The 19473-nt window shown below is 39.4% G+C and overlaps 1 protein-coding gene across 13 annotated transcripts in view; it reads right to left on the bottom strand.

The window, feature by feature from the left end:
• Positions 1 to 3215: 3215 nt before the first annotated feature.
• Positions 3216 to 19473, bottom strand: part of CACNB2 (calcium voltage-gated channel auxiliary subunit beta 2) — a 255178-nt gene continuing 238920 nt past the window's right edge. For 6 of the 13 annotated variants that reach the window (XM_056334812.1, XM_056334816.1, XM_056334814.1 and 3 more), the window contains 4 exons: positions 11115 to 11266; positions 10301 to 10396; positions 8760 to 8945; positions 3216 to 4094 (listed from right to left, as the gene is read on the bottom strand). In XM_056334812.1, coding sequence (XP_056190787.1) covers positions 3603 to 4094; positions 8760 to 8945; positions 10301 to 10396; positions 11115 to 11266 — 926 coding nt within the window. In that variant the 3' untranslated portion in view covers positions 3216 to 3602. Of the gene's footprint in view, positions 7378 to 8759; positions 8946 to 10300; positions 10397 to 11114; positions 11267 to 19473 lie in introns of all 13 variants that reach the window. The other 7 variants (XM_056334813.1, XM_056334817.1, XM_056334819.1 and 4 more) reach the window with 4 other exon arrangements.

Below are 19473 nucleotides of genomic sequence, written 5' to 3'. Positions count from 1 at the left end.
AATTAATGAGTATTGTAGAAGAATTTTTTAACTTCTAGACAGTAATTTAGGGTTCAATTTAAAAATAGTTTCTTTTAGCTCTTAACTCCTACTCATGCTGCCTTTGTGCACAAACCTGTTTACTTATTCATCCAAACTGCCCTGTCCCTTAACAAGTCTCAAGACTGGTATTCTCACCTCCTTCCAGTCCCTCCTTGAAAAGTCTTTCTTCTGTGATGTCTGTGTGACACTAAACAACTGACAAAGGATACACTTGGGCTGCTGAACAGCACTGATGTGTATTCATTTGAAAAGACATACAAAAATACGGTTAACATCTAACATATATACATAACTGTTCAAATGCATCCCATTCCTTCCATATACTGAAAGTTTTTAGAAAACATACAGAGCAAGAGCTGACAAACCCCATGTATCACTTAACTATTTTAACTTCCTCCCTTTCATCTGTCTCACTGGTTTTATTATCTTTGTAGCTCATTTGAATAGAAATTTCGCAGGTTGTTTTGTACCACACATACATGAGAAGACAGGAGCTCACTGGGACCTCTACCATTCTTCAGGTTCAAAGCTACTGAAACCAGACACAGAAATACGAACTCCTTAGCATCCTAATGCACAGTAATAAGAAACTGTCTATTGGCAAAACTCTGCAAAGGCATTTCATCACAATAACCTTTGATATGTCCTCCAGCTGGAGTATTTTTAAAGCTTCTTATTGTTAAAGTGCTTTTCAAAGTAGTGCTCAGCAGGCAGGTGGTATTGTGCAATATGTGTAGTACAAGCTCACATTACGTATCATTTGTTGCTCTTAACTGAAGGAAAGTATCTTAGCAAGGCTAATAAAAACTGAGTGAGTCTGCCTCAGCAATGCAGGTGTTAGTATGTCGTCTGTACATAATTAGCAGCACTATACAAAATGTGATTCTCTCATTAGTTGGATTAGGACATGCCTTTTTTTGTGGTAAGATCCTTATATTCCGTAAGTCAATATATAGGCCATACTTAAATACTAGGGCTTAGACTATGCTCCTTATTTTCTCATTTATTTGTCTGTACACGGCTACCTACGCCATGGTTTTCATACACTACTTAGTGCTTTGAAATTCTGCCAAACATTTTTTAAAAATAAGATATGTGGAAAATAAACACTCTCTGGAGCGAAAGTTAAGAAAAGAAAAAAGAAAAGAATAATAAAACTACTCAAGGTATTGAAGTGGAATCCATAGATCACCTGGAGGACAAGGCTGTTGTATAACAGTTGTAGGGAGCAACAGCATTTACTGAAGCTGGTAAAACAGCTAAAGCCAGGTTACACAGAGCAAGACAATGTAACTTCTGTTCCCATTTACATGTGATCTGATACGATTCAAACAACAAAGTCTTTCAATGTCACTTTCCACTGATACCCTGAAAAACCTCTTGTGTCAAAAGCTACTGTTTATATAGTCTCATATATCCATTTAGTAATACTTACCTATGCTTCCTTTGTCTACACAGTCATTTACGGATGCTTAGAAAAATGGTGACAACTTTATTTCTAGAAAAATAACCTTTTCCTTGTGTTCCCCGCAGTTCATGCTTTGAGCCAAATACTACCCTTGATTAACCACAACAGTTAGCAGCACTGGGAGGAATGGCCAGATACCCGACAGCAGAACTTCACTCCTACATTGTTGTAAAAGGTGCATATAAAGCATCAGAAGAGGGGTGGAAGAGGGAGAGGGAGGACAGAGTACATTTATGGGAGTTAAACTGAATTACCTGGAAGCTGGATAGGAGATTGGAGAAAACATGCACCTGCCGTGTATCTTATCCATTTCACTAAAATGATATTCAAAATCAGGCAATGCTGATATTCCCAGAATTAAAATAATAAATTAAAACAAACTTCCAGCTAACTTAATTATTAACGCGCTACAGTTTTATATAATGTGCTATTTACAGTGAAATACAAAAAGTATTTCATTCAGACAATTATTACAAAGACTACATGTGATGCAGAACAGCTTTTACACTAGGCAAGGGTATGGAACCTGTAGTTAAAAATAATAGTGAATTTCTCCCAACTTACCAGTGCAACAGGTGTTCAATGCAAAACAAGCTACATTTACTCCCTTTGACTTCAATGCATTTTCTCTAGCAAGCTCCTAAGAGTACTTCGTCACATTTTTCTAAGCTCTCACCAGCAGCACAAGTTTAGGCGAAGGAAAAGCATTTAGCAGGCTGCAAAGTGGGAATGCAGAGGAATTGGCAAGTGTATAAAAAGTGGAGAAGCTACAAAAATTTATTTTCCAACAAAATAACTCTCCACAAGCTGTGTAAACTTTTCTTACTAAAACAAATACTCTAAAACACAAAGATTTTACATTTCCAGTGAAACACTCCCAGTAACATTTGCCTGTTTCCACTCTCCTGAAGTCTCCACAAAGAGCCAGCAGATTTACACTTTCTCAATTACCTGGGTCACTGAACTCCCTCATATTCCCTGACTGCAATTTGGATTTTTAAATTAACAGACAGACAGACTTGTTGGGCTTTTGACTAACCTTTGTTTTTTTCAGTAGATTCTCACACTTTGCTGCCTAACGTGCACACGCACACTTACGCCCATCCACCACCCACCCGCTCACATACACGCCTCTGTCATGTGTGCTCTGTTATTCTAACAGAACAAAAATTAAGCTGTGTCCATTGCAATTTTGTGACCTGTACAGAGAAGAATAATTTATAGTGGCAAGTTTGTTACCTTTACCATAAATTTAAAACACAAAATTGGATTTGCAAGGACAGCATAGGGTATAAGAGTTAGACCCTTTATCTCAAGCACTCATTCATATTTACAGTAAGTATAAGCTTTCTGCTACAGAAGAAAAAGTATTTAGATTGAACACTGTTACAGATTTCCTACACGAGGCTAGTTCCAGTTGCCAGTAATTCAAAAGCAAATCTGCTAACTTGGCATTAGGACTCTAAAACAGTGTGATCAAACTTAGATAGTAAGAAGGTGTCTGCAGAAATAACATTTATAAACTGTATATACAGTACACAGTACCAGTACATAGAAAATAGATTTTGACTTTATGATCCCCTGTGTGTAAGGCAAGACTGAATTCTGTCTTCAAATGGAGTCCACCAGAGGTACAAGCAACAGATAGTGGCTTTTAAACCAATATGCGAATCAAGTGCATACAAATTAAAAATCAGAGCAGACAAAAAGTTTTAGATTCTTTTATGTGCTGATTCTGGCTTGCTGAATACACGGGAAGTTATTAAACATCAAAGGTACCTTTTTTTAAAAAACACTAACAACACCTTGATGGCAACAGATATTGTTCAAGTGGCAGCTACCAAAAAACAGCTTGAAAAATGGCATAGTACAACATCAGGAACTCTGCGGTTGTACTACACTAATTCATATAGCACTATCCAAAAAAATAAGTATATGAATATTCTATTTCATGCTATTGCTATGCGAGCAACAGCAATACAAACCAGCGTACAGAAGGATACCATATGTTCTGCAATGAAGAACCCAAAGATATTTTCAAGGGGCATTGTTACAAGACTTCAAAGAAACACAAGACTGCCAGAGGCAAAAGTTACTGACGGATGTAAACATCCCTGTTCCATTCTCCTGTGTCGTTACGTTTTTTTGATATCACTTCCCCATCCTTGTCACAATATTGGTCCCTTGATTTATGACGACTACGCTGTTTGTTGCATTCATTGTGGTCCTGCTCGCGGTCCCTCTCCTTTGAACGATGCCTTGATTCTCTATGTCTGTGATCACTGCTCCCATGGGACTCGTCTCTATGATTGTGATCCCTGTGAGAATCATAGTGGTCACCGTGCTCATGCGAGTAGTCCTCCTTTGGCTCTACGTAAGCTGAATCTCTGCTGTCTTGTGTTTCTGAGTCAAACGTTTCTTGCCTAGAAAGGCCTCTAACACCACTGCGATGGTTGTGGTGCTGGCTTGAGGAAGAGCGATGCTGGGATTTCTTGACGGGTTCAACCCGTGCTTCCTCTTCAATTTGTGAACTGCTGCGTTCAGGGACTGAATGGTCATTCCTCTGGTCTCCTTGAGATCCCTGCTATCACAACCAGCAGTGAGTTCACGTACATGAAGTACACATTTAAAAACTTTCCCCAATATCAAATTCAACTAGAAAGTATCATGAAACCAGTAAAATTTAAGTACACAACAATCCACTTTGAATCTAAACTAGAAAAAAACGTTAGAATTAAACTCTGACTGAAAATTCAGTATTATAATACAAACAATTCCTTTCACTCTGATCAGAACAGAGGGTGGCACTTGGGTTATTCTGTGACACTTTCTCATCTTCCGTGACGTTTCTGACTATGACAGTTAGCAATAATTGCCTACCACGCTCCAGACAAAAAGAGAGCGTGCAAAAGCAGGACAAACTGCAGAAACATTAAAGAGGACGTATGATGCCAGGAAAGGGCAGGTTATCAGTTGAGATGCCTGCCTGGGAACAGCTACTATGGGTAAGTGATTTTAGAGGGCTGAGGAGGGGGATTCCAGACCAGAACCAAAGTACAAATACTTGGCCTTTTTAGAGTAGCTGCTTTTTATTTTTTTTTTAAGGAAAAAAAAAAAAAAGGCAATTGAATCTAGTTTAAATAAAGTTTGTATTATGATACTAATAGTATCACTGACCTTCTGTTTTTCTCAGCAATAATTCCATTTCTTCATGGTAATGAAAAACTAAACTTTGACCTCCTAATTTTACAAGCTCAAGAACACAGACCATTGCTGAGAACAGCAGGAGGAGAGCAATATTATCACCCATAGAATTTCCTAACACACCACTACTATTAAGACTGAAAAAAAAATTACCAGGTAATAACAAACCTACCCTTCACCAGCATAATGCTTTGAAATCACTGCAAAACGAACAAGCGGCATTATTTAACTCATAAGGGGGTTTCATTACATTAACCTGCTTTTATTCCCAAACCACAGCCAAAGACTTTTCAAGCTTAACTGTACAATTTTAAGAAATAGTTTATAGTGAAACTGAATTATCCTTCTTGTACGAGGTGAAGAACATCAAGCCAAAATCAGCTCTACTGGCAGACAATTAAAGTAGGTTTTAACAGACTTTTACAGGCATTTTTTTGTGAGACTACTTAATTTGCCAAAGGTAGTCTAAAGTTTGCCTCCTATGGTTCAGAGCTGTCTAAAAATAAAGAACTGCCTCCAGGGCAGCTTGTGGACTTATCTCTTTCTATTTTGTGGAAAAGAGCTAGGGAAGGAGGAAATGTTGTCCTTCAGCCATAGATCCTGGCAGGCAGGTTTCCTAGCAACCCAAAAAGTAAAATGACAAGAAATTGGATATGAAGAAATCTGTACTATCAGAAACTTACAAAAAGCAACATTTTTCAAATCACCAATTTGATAAATTTGACAAATCTTCCATTTTCCAAGACATTTTGTTCTGTAAACCTCTGAGTGACTATCTGGGTTGCTCCATGTGTTCCTAATTTGAAACAAATGGTACAGATGAGAACAAGGCAACAGAAACAGCGGTTAAATTTCTTTCTTGTTCTTGTGTTTATGGTTCTCAAGATGATTCTGATTTGCCAGAAAAGGAATGTAGTAATTGTAAACATGAAGAGATGTGTTCAAGGTGAACAGAAATGCCTCAGCAGATGTGAATTATAAATGAAATCGAGTAAGAGTCTAAAGCAAGGCCTACTTTGGATGTGTAAACACATTTTTATTAGTTCACAACCATGACTGCTTTTAAAGCACATAAACTGGGTACACATGTAAAACCCTTTAACTCTCATACGCTCAAATGCCAAATATCTATGTACCTATATGTAATAGTGACTAATAAAATCCATCATTGCTGTGGTTTGAGAACAAATGCAACATCTGAACCTGCTTTGCACAGAATGCTGCTTTTACAAACTCAGATGAATCGTCTCTGCTACGACGACCATGTGCAGAAAAGCACAGTGAATAAATTTAGAACCAATACCTGTAATTTCAGAACAGTGTTAGGGCTATGGGGATTTATGGGCAAATTAATCAACAGTAATTTTGTCTAAGTATTAGAGGGACAATGAGCAGATAATGTTTGAATCTGGATTAGAGCCCGGCTTTGTGATTCATAACCAAATCAGGGCTCTGATTTGATTACATTCCACAGCGCAGGAATTTTATGGCCCAATCTCCTAAGGTTTTTTTGCCTAAAATGGAGGAAGTTTGAAATAAAACCATTTCATTATTCAGCTTGCAAGTTCAAAGAAGTAAGGGCTCTTGTAAAGAAGTTTAAGCAATGCTGAAAGAGGAGAGAGGTCTGTGTCCACTGAATCCATTTGACTCGCTCCTATTCCCATTCAGTAGTCCCTAATTGCCTGCACCATAGTTGTGTGAGGTTGCTCCAGTCTTCTTTTTGGAATTATCTATTTCCCTACAAAAGAAAACCTGAAAACAGTTGTTGGGACAGCTTGCTCCAAAGCTCTCCATCAGATAGACAGGAGGTGTATGGTGTTCACCTGCTTAATTTCAAACAGTCCCAGGAGGACTCACACCTTCAAGCACCTCGTGCCATGCAATACACACAGTCAGCATCATGCCATAACACCACTCTGGCAGCTGGCAACACAAATCTCTCGTTACAATGTACACCTGGTACTGAAAAACCACAAAACCCAATTGCGTCTCATGGCAAAGGGGTGCTGCATTGGACCCAGGGGAGGATGACTCAAATGCTTTGCAGTGCAGATGTTGCTCCTCCAGGCCAAGTGGCTGGTGGCATGTTTTTTCTCTGCAGAGCAGTCCACAAAAACCAGCACAGACATAGAATTTAAATTCTCCAAACAGAGGGTCTTAACACTATTGAGAGAATGGGTTCAGCCGCTGTGATTAGAAAGAAGCCCCACTCCATGCCAAGACCATGACAGGTTCAGGTTTGAGATGTCAGCTGAAAATTACCATAGGAAAATGAAACAAAAGGAATGTAAAAGTTCTACGCTTTATAAGGGACCCCTGTTGTTTCACACTTTTGTATTAGTAGACCTACAAACAAGATGTGAAACTGCAAACACATTCTCATTTTTAGTCCTTAAAATAAGAATCTGTTAATTTGTATGGAGATAGCACAGCATTCACAAAAGTGTTATTAGAACTCTGTATAATTCCTCCAGAGAATGTGGTTAATAAAATGAGTAAGTGAACTATAAATCCACACCCAAAAGGCATAAAAAATCATTAAGCAAAATAATAAGTACATCTACAAAGCAAAGGAAGTTTATCTAGCAAGTCTGCACACAACAATACTGAATTTCGTACTCAGAAATTCTTCCAGTTCACAATTTTTTCAGGGTGTTTCAGCTCTGAGGACAGAAAAAAAGGCAGAAATGAGCTATAGCTTACAGTCTCTTTTCTTGCAACTGCTTTTGAAAGCAAGAGAAGGAGACACCCTGCAAGGTGGCTGAAGCAATTTTTCTTGTTAAAGCCCAAATCTGTCAAGTCTGTGGTCATCTAACAGGAAGTCTTTGGCATATGAAATTGTTTTGCGAGATCATAAAAACAAGGAGCAAATTTTCGCCATTTTAATTTGGGTGCAGGTATGTTTTTTTCTTTGAAGGCGCTTTTCTTAGCCAAAGTTATGAATTCGAACTTCTGGGCATATATGGAACTTAGGTGGAAATTAAGATGTAGTAAGCCATTATTTGAGCTGGGACAGATGTATTTCAACCCCCACTGTGATCTTCTCAGCCTCGAGGTGTCACTCACTATTTATAACGAAATAACATCTTTCAAGATTGCATTTCATGCCATGCAATACATATACAAAGGACAGGATCTCCTTATGAGGAAAACCTTACATACACTTACACAAACCAAAAGCTGCAGGAGACAAGAGGGGAGAGAATATGCCCAAAGTCAACAGGCAGGTCAGTGCGGAGGTGGGAAGAAAGCCTGTTTTTCCCAGCTCGCTAGACAGTACCCTTGCTGTTCAGAACATACTGCCTCTCAAGGTCTTTCTGCACAATATGCCGCGGGACTCAGGGTTTATGTAAGAGTTTGGCTTGAAGGAAGTATGTACTTTTCACAGCAACAGCCACTGAATAGAAGATCAAAGGAAACACTGAAACGGCCACTTTGACCTTGAGACTTCACTAATACAGTCAGCCATTCTCAACTGCTACAACTCTATAGAACAGATTCCCTCCAACATTTGTGGATCTGCTCTGTACGTAATCCAATTTGTCATGCAGGGCCTCTGGGCCTGAGATTTGCCTATTAGCAATAGTGTCCCCATCAGTCAGAGAGTTACCAGAGGCTGTAACGTGCATAGTATTAGCCCAGTTCTACTCCTCTGATTGGATTACATATGGCCAACTATAAAAATGCTTGTGGCTGGTACACATATTACTGGCACAGTGGTGTCCTAGGCACAATAAAACCTTAAGCATTCCGCTTCACATCACCATATGTTTTCAGTCAGGCTGGCTTAGTCCTTGGAATCAAAAGTAGCCTCCTAGTCAATGCGCAAACACATGCTACCACGAGTACAACAGAAATAACAATAATGGGCCTGTATTTGCCTTCTATACTGAAAATGAGTGAACTTCTACTGAAAAAGCTCTTAAACTACCAACAACAGTAAGACATACTGAACATATTCTAGTATCAGACTGTGAACGTGCTTTGGAAGAGGAAGAAGTTGATAGGAAAAAAAAAAAAAAAAGAGACGGCATAACAACTGTACCTGTAAATTAATATTTGGACCTGGGCTAATAGGAAGAGTGGCTGTTGCAAGTGTGCGAGTGAGAAGCTGGTTAGGAGGGTTGCTGCTAGGTGGATGCGTGGCCTTCCAGTAGGCTTCCAGATAGTCAGCAAGGTGCTCACAAGCATCTTCAAGCTGGTTCTCATCAAGAATTACATCGAACATTTCCTGATAAAGGAAAGGTTTTAGTAAGAATAATCACCAGCTAAAGGGAGATGAGCTAGAGACATTGATGACTACACTTTCCATTCATCAAAAACGAACCACATTTCTAGTACTTGTGTTAAGATATTTCACCCTTTTTGGTTGGTGTTTTAATGCAATTGATAGAAAAAACAGCAATCATAGCTAACATTAATGTTACATTGCTAAAGCAACTCCTCATGGCTTCCACTTAGTAATGCACAAACAGTCAATGAAGATAGGAAGAAGCAGCTTAAACAGATCTTAAAATTCAAGTATCCAGAAAGAAAGGTTAAACACTGACATTTTTAGCTGTTGGAACAAAATGGAATGGCAAGAAAAGGGATTCACTCCCCATATCTAGAATAACTAATAGAAAGCCAAGACTAATAGTTCTTATTCAGTAAGAATAAGAATAGAGACTAAGACCAATAACTAACAACAGTAAGAAACACACGTAATACAGATCATCCAGTTTCCAAGTGTCATACAAATAGTAGGTTAGAGATTAGTCATATGGTCCAATTTTAGGCATCTGAAGTTATGAGGCGTATTTCTTCCATTCCCTTCCCAGTCAGGGAGACACAAGTACTCCTGAAGGCAGCTTTGAGCGCCTGCTCAGGTCTCTAGCATACCTCATTGACGTTCTGGGGACTTGAGGAGACTAGTCTCTTAACTTTAGATGCTTGAACTTACATGATGAAAACACTTCCCTCACTATGGCAAATTCCCAAATCCAACTGAACTGAACCTTCTCCTTCTGCTCTCTTATCCATAGTCTTGATAGCTCAGTACGCTGGTTATATATATAACCCTTCCCATGTGCAAAACACAGCTGGAGTCTCATAATTTCCACTTTATAGGTGGAAATTGGATTTGATTCAGTGCACATCAACAGAATAACTGCAGAGCTCTCAGCTACGCAGTACCTTGCAGCTCTTTGCCAAAACCATGACCAAGAATGCCAGCCGTGATGTGGTGGCATATGCCCCCGGGGAGCTACCCAAACCACTGGCCTTGCCCTAAACTGCCAGAGTTAAAGCACAGTCACTAAGAGGGTTCATTTTTAGACCAACAACCCCCAAAAAATTATCAAGTAAAACAAATGCTCAGTTTGTTCAAGTAGTGAATGTATCAGAATGCATCGTAGTAACTGCTTGTGACCAGTACTGTTTTTTCCCTGCACCCTTGTGCAGAGCCCAGAGGCCTAGGGAAGCATTCTGCAAAAAAGCAATAGTGAAATATGGCCAGAAGAGGGCAAGCATTCCCAGAAATTGCATAATTGTGCTTGAAAAGAAAGGCACCTTTCAAACAGGAGACATCAATTAACAGTAACTCACCGGAGGACACTGTGCCAGTTTATCAGCTGCCACCATCTGAACATTAAGGTGTTTGGCCTGAGATTTCCCTCGAGATTTTATTAGCCTCTGTAAAACCTGTGAAAAAGACATTAACAGAAGTGAGCAGATTCTGACTTAATGTACATATATAACCACTTAAAATGTTTACATTTTATCTGTCCACTTGGGCAGATCAAATTCTTCATTTGATGGCTTCAGGAGCATTTCCCATGCTGTTTACATCCAGAACAAGCTACTTTTCATTTACTTCCTGACATCTCCTTTCCTGTCATGAGCACTAAAAAGGTCTCCTCCTATTTCCCTCTGCTGCTTTCAGTTTTGTTTGTTTCTAAGCTGAAATTCTTTAATTGCTCTCCTGAGTCCTCTTCCCATAAATTCGTCCTTCTCTTTCAAATGCCTCCTCATGAGGTCTGTGCAGGTGTTTTCACAGAATGAAAGAGTACATTATCAGGAGATGTTAATCAGTCAGTTTGATATTCATTGTGTGAAAATCTTTCCTTCATTTCTGTATTATTTTGATTTAACAAACTGTTAGCGTAACTTACATGATTGACACTAGAAGCGCAATCTCAATTTAAAAAAACACTGGAGATACAGCATCGTTCCCCAAATGGGTTCTGGTAACATTGGGGCTAAGATACTTGTTTGACTAATAATATTTCACCATTCAAAGGGAAGCAATAACAATATATAGCTCTGAACTTTAATGAGGACATGATTATTTGCATTTGAGATCAAAAAAAGGAGGTGGGGGGAAGGAAGACTGAAACAGCACGATCAGCAAAATACTTACCTTAGGAGAAGAGATCTTTACATATACTATAATGGGAGCCAGAGAGGTTTTGCTTAGTTGAGCTGGGTGGTTAATGGTATCAGCATCCAGCACCACCAACTGCAGTGTCCTTGCCAATTCAAAAATCCGTTCAATTTCACTTTGAACTTCAGCTGGAGGTAAGCAGAAATTTAAGAGTTATGAAAACGTTAAAAATTATTAAAATATTAAAATTTATGAAAATATTAAAAGGCAGTTAGTATTAAGGAATACAAAAATGTGGCAGACTGGTGTGCTGCTGCTCCTCAGGCTGGAAGGAGCTGTTTGCAGTGCAGGTCCCTGGCACCTAGGGAAACGAACACAATGTTAACAAGTGTTTTGCCCCTGTCTTTTTGCCCTTGAGGGCAGCACTGCCTGCCTCTCTTATCTCCACCACTTCTTGCAATTCCAGCCTGGAGAGATCCTGTTGATACACTCTTACAAGACCTCAGTCCATAAATGTAAGAAAAAGAGGTAAGAATGCCTGCAGAATCACATGGTAATCTTTTACTATGCCATTAATTTCCTAAATGTAAATAATTTAATCTCAGACTTTAATCTTATGTAGTAATCAATTTTCTCACACTGGACTGCCCAAGATAGGCATTACGATGTACTGAAGTGTCTGTATTAGCAGAAACTGCTGGTTTCCCACTTATGTCAACTTATGAAAGCTGTGGAAAACAGTTTCCTTCATATACTGGCCTCAGTATGGTACCATATTAAAAAGTTTGATTGCTACGTGTAAAACACTTTTTGCAAAACTGTAAATAATCCGAATAATGCTATGGTATCCTCCTCCCAACCCTACGAGTTCTGGAAAGGTGATTTTCCTGAAAAAAATCATCTTGTCTTCTGGTAACTCATGCTCCCAGCTCCTCAGCACCCTGTCTGACTGGCCATAGTGGTTTCCAGGGCAAACATCTCCAAGACGGATGGCCTGTGTCCACTTTCACAAGTGATGTAGAAACCATCTTCATTTCTAAATGAATCAAAATTAAATCTTACAATAGCAAAATCATTCTTGAAATGGAGTCACATTTTCCTGCTCAAATCTTGATACAGGCTGACTTCACAGAGAAATTGCAGAAGTAATTATATAGGTTTCCCTTTAAAGGTTGTGCACGGTCCATGAACCAAAACCAGATTAGATTATATATCCCATTCAAAGTAAGCATTAGAAGATAACCAACAGAAACTTAAATGCCAACAAGAGGTACCCAAAACTTATTTATTATAGAGTTTCTTGACATTACACTATGAGCATTTTATCTGTTGCAGTGGCACAAACACTACTCTTCCTTCAAAACACAGCCTATCTGATCTGGCTAGAGGGAGGTTTCTACGGTGAATGGTCTCTTTCAAGGGGTGTGAAGTGATTGATTTTTGTTACCTTAGAATAGCAACTCAATAAATTTGGTACCATCATAAGATTGCAAAATTTCAAGAGAAAGCAAAGCATCTCTTTGGAGCTAGTCTCCATTTAGCTCAAAGTCTTTTGGTTCCAAATCAATAGGTGACTACTATGATCATTTTATAAATGAAGTAACATCTTAAACGGCTATCAGAAAATCTATATAGTACGTTCTCTATTGGAGAAGGCTGACACTGTTTTGGGTCTGTTAAACATCACCTCCACTCAGCTCAAAATTTGGCTGAGTACATGCCAATCGGTGTTTTAGAGCAGAGAACACTGCAAGGTGTGCATGGCATGCTGGTATGGAAAGCACTGGCGTGTGCCTTCCTGCTTGTCGATAAAAGCGCTGTGGCCCAGCTGCTGTCTGAATGAGGACCACAGTTTTGAAGACAAAACCTCTGATGTTTCCTGGCACATTCACGATTACGTTATCTGCAAATTTGTTGCATAGATATATTATTGGAATGACTGATTACCATTGTCTCAGTGATTTAGTAGAAGATAGTCAGTAGTCTATGCCTAATTTAAGTCCAAATGATGACTAAGAATAAACATATCAGAGATAATTTGTCATACTGTTCTGATGAGTTTGGACTGCTTTCCTGCAATTTCAAGCCAGGCTCCACACTTCAGTCAGTGTAACAGTGTAACAGTATCAGTTAATGTATCATTTTAAGCCCATTCCAGACTGCTAAACCCCCTTGTTTAAGACAATTTATAGCCAGCAAAATCTGCCTTTTTACCAGTGTATCGTAATTTTGTCTGGGGAAGCAGTATTTGCTGCACTGCTGGAAGCACTCTTCTGCCAGTAAAGAATACAGATCTGTGAACTGCATTTCCTGCTACACTTTTTGAAACAACCCTCTGCCAGGGCAGTGCCTGAGGGTATCTTCTACTGTGAAACGCACCCAGGGCAATAATTGCAGGTAACTATGGTCCTATGAACCAATAGTTTCCACCTGAGTCTGAACACAGATATAATTTCCATCATTTCAAAAGTATTTCAGTATTTATTTTTCTTAACTTGGGTAAAGGAGAAAAGTTCAAGGAACTACACTGCATGATTGATGAAGTAATGTGTTGTGCCTCTACCCTTCCAGACAAAACAGATTGACAAAATGCACGCAGATTGCCAAAGAGGTCCTGATCTCCTGTCCCTTAGTGTACTTCTTCAGCTTCTGGAAAACCCTGTATTTTGCTTGGAATCCTCCCTGCATTCTAACTTTTCACTACACAAAAAGTTGTTGCAATTAAATAATAGCAGCTTCTCTTTTTGGCTGACAAAGGCTTTATCTACTGCTGCAGCTCTGGTTTTCATCTTTCTTTAGCGACATCTCTCAAATAACACATTCTATACCCGTAAAGATTCTTTTCCAACAAGACACTCTGCACAAATTTTCTCTCAAGACTTTTGACCAAAATAAGCAAAGAACCCAAAATACCATGTGAGGATAGTAACACAAATGTCACTGTAAGTTAAAAAAGGGAGCTGAGAACAATGACAGTGTGGTATCTTCAAAGCAGCACAGTAATAGATTAGCAATCTTCCCACCTCCATGAATATAATCTATTTATAATAATATCCCTTCTGATGTACTGTAGAGGCGTAACAGTGAGGCTGTAACAATTAACTTCAATAAATTATATTTGCTAATCATAATGAGAGGCATACATGTAATTAGATCTACTGTGACAATCATCATGAAATGCTGGCAGCCCAGCTACAACACTAAAAACCAGAAGCAAGCTATCAACTTTTAAAGTGACCCTTATAATCTATTTCATATGGCCTCCTTAGTAATCAGAAAGGGAACATTTTAAATGACAGGAGCACTCAACTGTCTATTCCATACAATTGGGGGTCAACTCTAAGAAACAAGAAGTACACAGCCAACTTCAAATATTGCTCATTTAAACTTGCTCCCATGTATTAATTCCAAATACCCCTACTGTACCCTGAAATAAGTAACAATTCAGTACAATGAGAGCACAAGTAAATGGCTTATCCTATTACGGGGGCAAACAAATATTCTCTACACCTGTTGGACCTTACAAATTCATTTCAAGCAACAGTCTTCAACAGTTCATTAAAACAATCTCACCTAAAGTAAAGGCAAAGACACAGCAATACTGCATTGCATGTATGTCAATTAGCTACTAACAAGATGAGCTGTGGTGGAATTTAGGCTTACTTACACAGTGCCATGTTAAAAGAACATTCTCTACTGTACACAGCTGGAGAAACACAACCCTCCTTCAAACCTGGGCAGAAAGCATCCACAGCAGCCAGGAGTCACTGGGACACCCAGCTTGACAGACCCTGATGAGACAGCAGTTTTGTGATGCAATGCAAAATGGCCATGCCTCTGGCTTGCAAAGGCCAAATCAGAACGACAAACTATTACTTATATGCAGCAAGGAGGTTTTGATCTTCAGCAGGAACAGTGAAGTTCATGTACTGTCAACTTAATACAGTATAATGTTAATATTCTATTCAATTTGACCTTGTCTACTTGTCCATGGTATTGGTGGCACTGATTTGTTCATAGAAGCAGACTTGTTTCTTGTTATTACTTGGACTGCAACGGCCACAGTGACAAAGCATTCTATTTTTTCTAAACAAAGCTCCTGATATTACAGACATATAGCACGAAAAGAACACATCTATGTCAATGCATGCCATAGAAAAATGCTTAGCAACACTTTGTACAAACGGCTTTCAAATGATTTTATAAAATAAGGAGAACAGAAATCAGTAACCGTGATCTTTCTTATGCTAATTCTTTTAAATAAGCACACTTACTTAAAGATAACTAATCACTGAATTACATGAACATAACTAAAGAAACGAGAAGTTTAAAGCAGCATCAGGAATCCCAAAACAAAGGCAAAGGAAACAGGTGCGCTATATATCCCCAGTGCCTTTAAAGCATGTAGAAAGTATTGCACCAAAAAACAGCTAAGAAATGGATAAAAGTCCTGTCTGAAACCCAAGAAAACGAAAAAAGGAAAACAAAAAAGAAGCGATGACTATTGAGTTGTGCCCACACACCTCTTGATTAAGAAGTAAATCATGAGCCTGACCGACAGAATTCAGATTTTAGATTTTCACTTGTGAGCATATGTGCGCATACACACGCTCACATTGTCGGCAAAATCACCCGTGTCTACATTGGGTATTGCACTAACCGGAATGCAGGTACTTGGCCAGGCTATCCCAGACTACATCAGATGCCTGCGCTCGCTGTATACAAAGTGGAGAGACAAAGATGCTATCACGGGTGATCCAGAAAGCTACATGGTGTGTGAGCAGTCTGGAGCAAGCCAATACGAAATGCCACACCTATGTAAGTGCTTGGCCTCCTTCTCACCTTCCCCTTTCCTTCCCTCGAGCACCAAGGTTGCTCTGGGTAGGTAGGGAGCTAGCAGCAGGGTCATGCTAGATGGTGGACTCCACACTCCATCCCTTCCCCAGCCAGGGAAGTTCAGCCCCGTGGTTTCACCCCACACTGGTGGCAATGCCGGGCAGCAGAAGCCTGTGTGCCTCTCCTCCAGCCTACCCAGCTAAGAAGGAAAAGGGCTTGGAGGGGAATATGAGCAAGTAAGAAGTAATACATGCTCCAAGCTTAGTCCTTAAGCAACCGGCCAGAAGACACCTTACTCAACACCTGGCTTACAGGTGTTTCAATCAAATTTCTAACATAAATGTAGTTTTGTGAATATACTTACATCTCCACGGTCTCAACCAAATCCTTAGCCACTAGCTTGTTACATAAAAAGGGGAGGGTGGGAGTGGGAGGATAACAGTATTTTCCAGGGAAAGTGGCTGCATGTGTTACTCATGCCTAACAGATGGGGCTCCTGTGAGGGATAAGGCAGAAAGGAAGGGGGCATGCCTGCTGCTCTGCCTGGTGCTCCGTCTGGGCTCTGCTGAAGGGGAGCTGTGGGGTGAGGTGCTGCAGGAAAACAGGGTTTTCCTCCTCCTGCCTGCTGAGGCTCTATTTAGACAGAATTCAGATGGCCTTGAATGCACACACTCATCCAAGTGGTATTGACAGATACAATGGGATGTTTGGAAACCTCAGCATAACCAAGATCTATTTATAATGGGACTAACATCTCCTGAAATGCAATACTGTAATTATATGACAACATAAAACAGACAGTGGTGTTTAAAAATACTAAATAGCACATGAAAATGTCTACTTCCTCCTCTATTTCACTGGGCTAGCAAAACAATAGCATTCATGAAATGACGCTTCTTATGCCAGGTTTAAACTGAAAATAAATTTTAATGGTCTATGAATGGAGAAGCTGGAAATCAGCAGACTGCAGCACAAACACGAGTATATGAGCACAGCACAGGGGACAGCTGCACTGAGACAACTTCTCCAGGCAGAACCGCAGCCGCTCCAGAAGGTGCCATGCAGCATAGTGCTGCTCCCATCATTAAGCTCCCCTACACTCTGTTATCGACTAATTGGGATAGTAACTCTGGGCAAAGAAGCAGTCTAATGTTTACTTTGCTCAGGGGACCAAGCAAGTGTCTCTGCATAGTTCAGAACTGTTATTATCATGTCAGGCTGGCACTACCTTGGATATTTCTGCACCATGCCTCATTACTCAGTGCAGTGCTTTTACAGCTCTGGTCCATACATAGACACTAAGTGCTCCCTAGGTCTGTTGTTTTATTCAGAACAAACAGAAATAAAAATGCTCAGACTTTCTCACTGATAGGATGCGGAACCACTCAATTGCTGGCTATTCAACCCCTCCTGCTGATGGTGTGCCACTTGCAAAACATTTGCGCATTCACTGAGTGGGAGAGACACTGACTCTGTAGCCTGATGCTTAGAGTGGGAGGTGAAACACATGGATTCCAGTTCTTTCTCCAGGGAAAGTTTAACTATTATGCAAAGTGCGTAAGACTCAGGCAGGACCGACTGACAACCATCATAAAGGTGATCATAGCCCTGTCATGGCAATTGAAATTGTAAGTTCACACCTCTGTTAGTAGACAACAGACATGAACCCAAACTTCTTTGCATTGTGGTTAAACAAATGCTTAGTCTTGGAAAAAATGAGGACACAGACAGTAACTTTTTATCAGTTCCGTGAGCCTAGGAGAAAAAACCCACACTGGATCAATTCAACCTACAGGTGTGAATAGTTTTAAGGGAAGAAAATCATATTCTTGAGCAAACAGCTGATTTCTGGAAAGTATTTCCCTCACCTGTCCAGGCAGCTTAGTTACAATACAGATATGCGTAACCTTAAAAATTACTCTAATGCACTGCTATATTGCTTTGCCTCTAGCACATGGTTTGTTTCAATATATCATCAATCATACGTATTTCAGTGCTGTACCATGAGAATAAATAGTGACATGTACCTGAGGACTCTCTCTTAATTTACAGAAAACAAGAATTATTGCACCCCCCACTCCCCACCTTTGGAAACACTTTGGAAACAGGGAATTTCAATACTGTATCCAAAAATTATTTGTAAGTTAGAATACTGGGAAAGTTAGTACCAAACTTCTAATGCAGAACTACCTGGAGAACTTATTAGAGAGACTCTGACTTTAGATGTTAAAAAAATCAAGGCTGGCCCAGCAGCATAAAAGAGCATTTTGAGGCATGTGAGAGTGATATATTTTAATGGGTTCAGGATCTTTATGCCACTCTCCCCATCTGTGTGCACTAAGATGTGTAGCCACATCCTTAGGATAACCCAGAAGTTCTTGGCTGCTGTATTACAGCATTCTGGCTCAAGGCAGCTTCACATGTACCAGATTCCTTTATCATATCTGAGGATTTAATGCCTGCAAGTGAGAGTTCTGGACATTTGTCCCAGCTATCTTGACGATAAAACTATAAAGAGACAAACAGGATTTTCCATAACACACTGAACACCTTCTGTCTTCTCTGTGAACTGTATTAGATCCTTAAGACTCTGGAATGGAAACACAATCTTGGTTAAATTCCAATTTTGCATTCCTGTTCCACAGTCTCTGTAAGTAGGGGAGCATTTTTCTGAGGTATAGCTAGCACTCTTTTATGTTTATTTTTGATTTATAGTTGGGAAAGCATTTACTTGAACCTTATCATATAAAACAACTGCAATTAAATTACCAAACATGGTGAATACATAACATTATATATATACATATATAAATATATATATATATAGTGTATATATCTGTAAACATAAAATACATTGTTACCATAGCTGCAAGTATTCGACTGGCTTTTCACACAGGTATCAAGAAAATAAAAATATAAGGCTGAAATTTGCACTGATAATTCACTACTATTTTTTCAGGCATGTATGTTTCATTCAGAAGACAAAACTCTGGGATACCAACATTATGATGTGAATAGGAGCTCTATACAATTTCTAGAAACAACATTCCAAAGGTAGGCACTCAGCTGCCCATTGGGTGTACGTAATGCCTGACAGGTTACTGCATATGCACACAGAAAGCACATAAACAGATTCCAAACCATCTGACTGCAATAATTTTACCATATACATGATGACATATTTTACACCAACATTCACACATCTCTGTTAAGAATATGCACATTAGGTGCACACACCTTAGGTTTTCCACTGTAAATTTCTAATCTTTAGCGTTTACTTGTCAATCTCAACTTTATTTTTAGAATTGAAAATAAATAAGGAAAAGCAGCAAGATTTTCTGAAAGAAATACTTAGCAACACAGTACAGGATTGGCTTTTGTCTACCAGTGAGCCACCAAGAAACACACAGTGGTTCTGTGAGGTACAATAAAGCACTGAACACAAAACAGCAGGAAAAGTAATTTGCAAGCTTGTATACATACCCAAAACATCTGGAAGGGGAGAGCATTAATGAAGCAGAGAATGGAAAAAGCCAAGACAATCAGGTTCTTGCACAAA

Source organism: Falco biarmicus, chromosome 4, assembly GCF_023638135.1.
Source record: "Falco biarmicus isolate bFalBia1 chromosome 4, bFalBia1.pri, whole genome shotgun sequence".
Lineage (NCBI taxonomy): Eukaryota > Metazoa > Chordata > Aves > Falconiformes > Falconidae > Falco > Falco biarmicus.
Note: the sequence above shows the minus strand (reverse complement) of the source record. Positions and strands in the feature narration are given on the sequence as shown.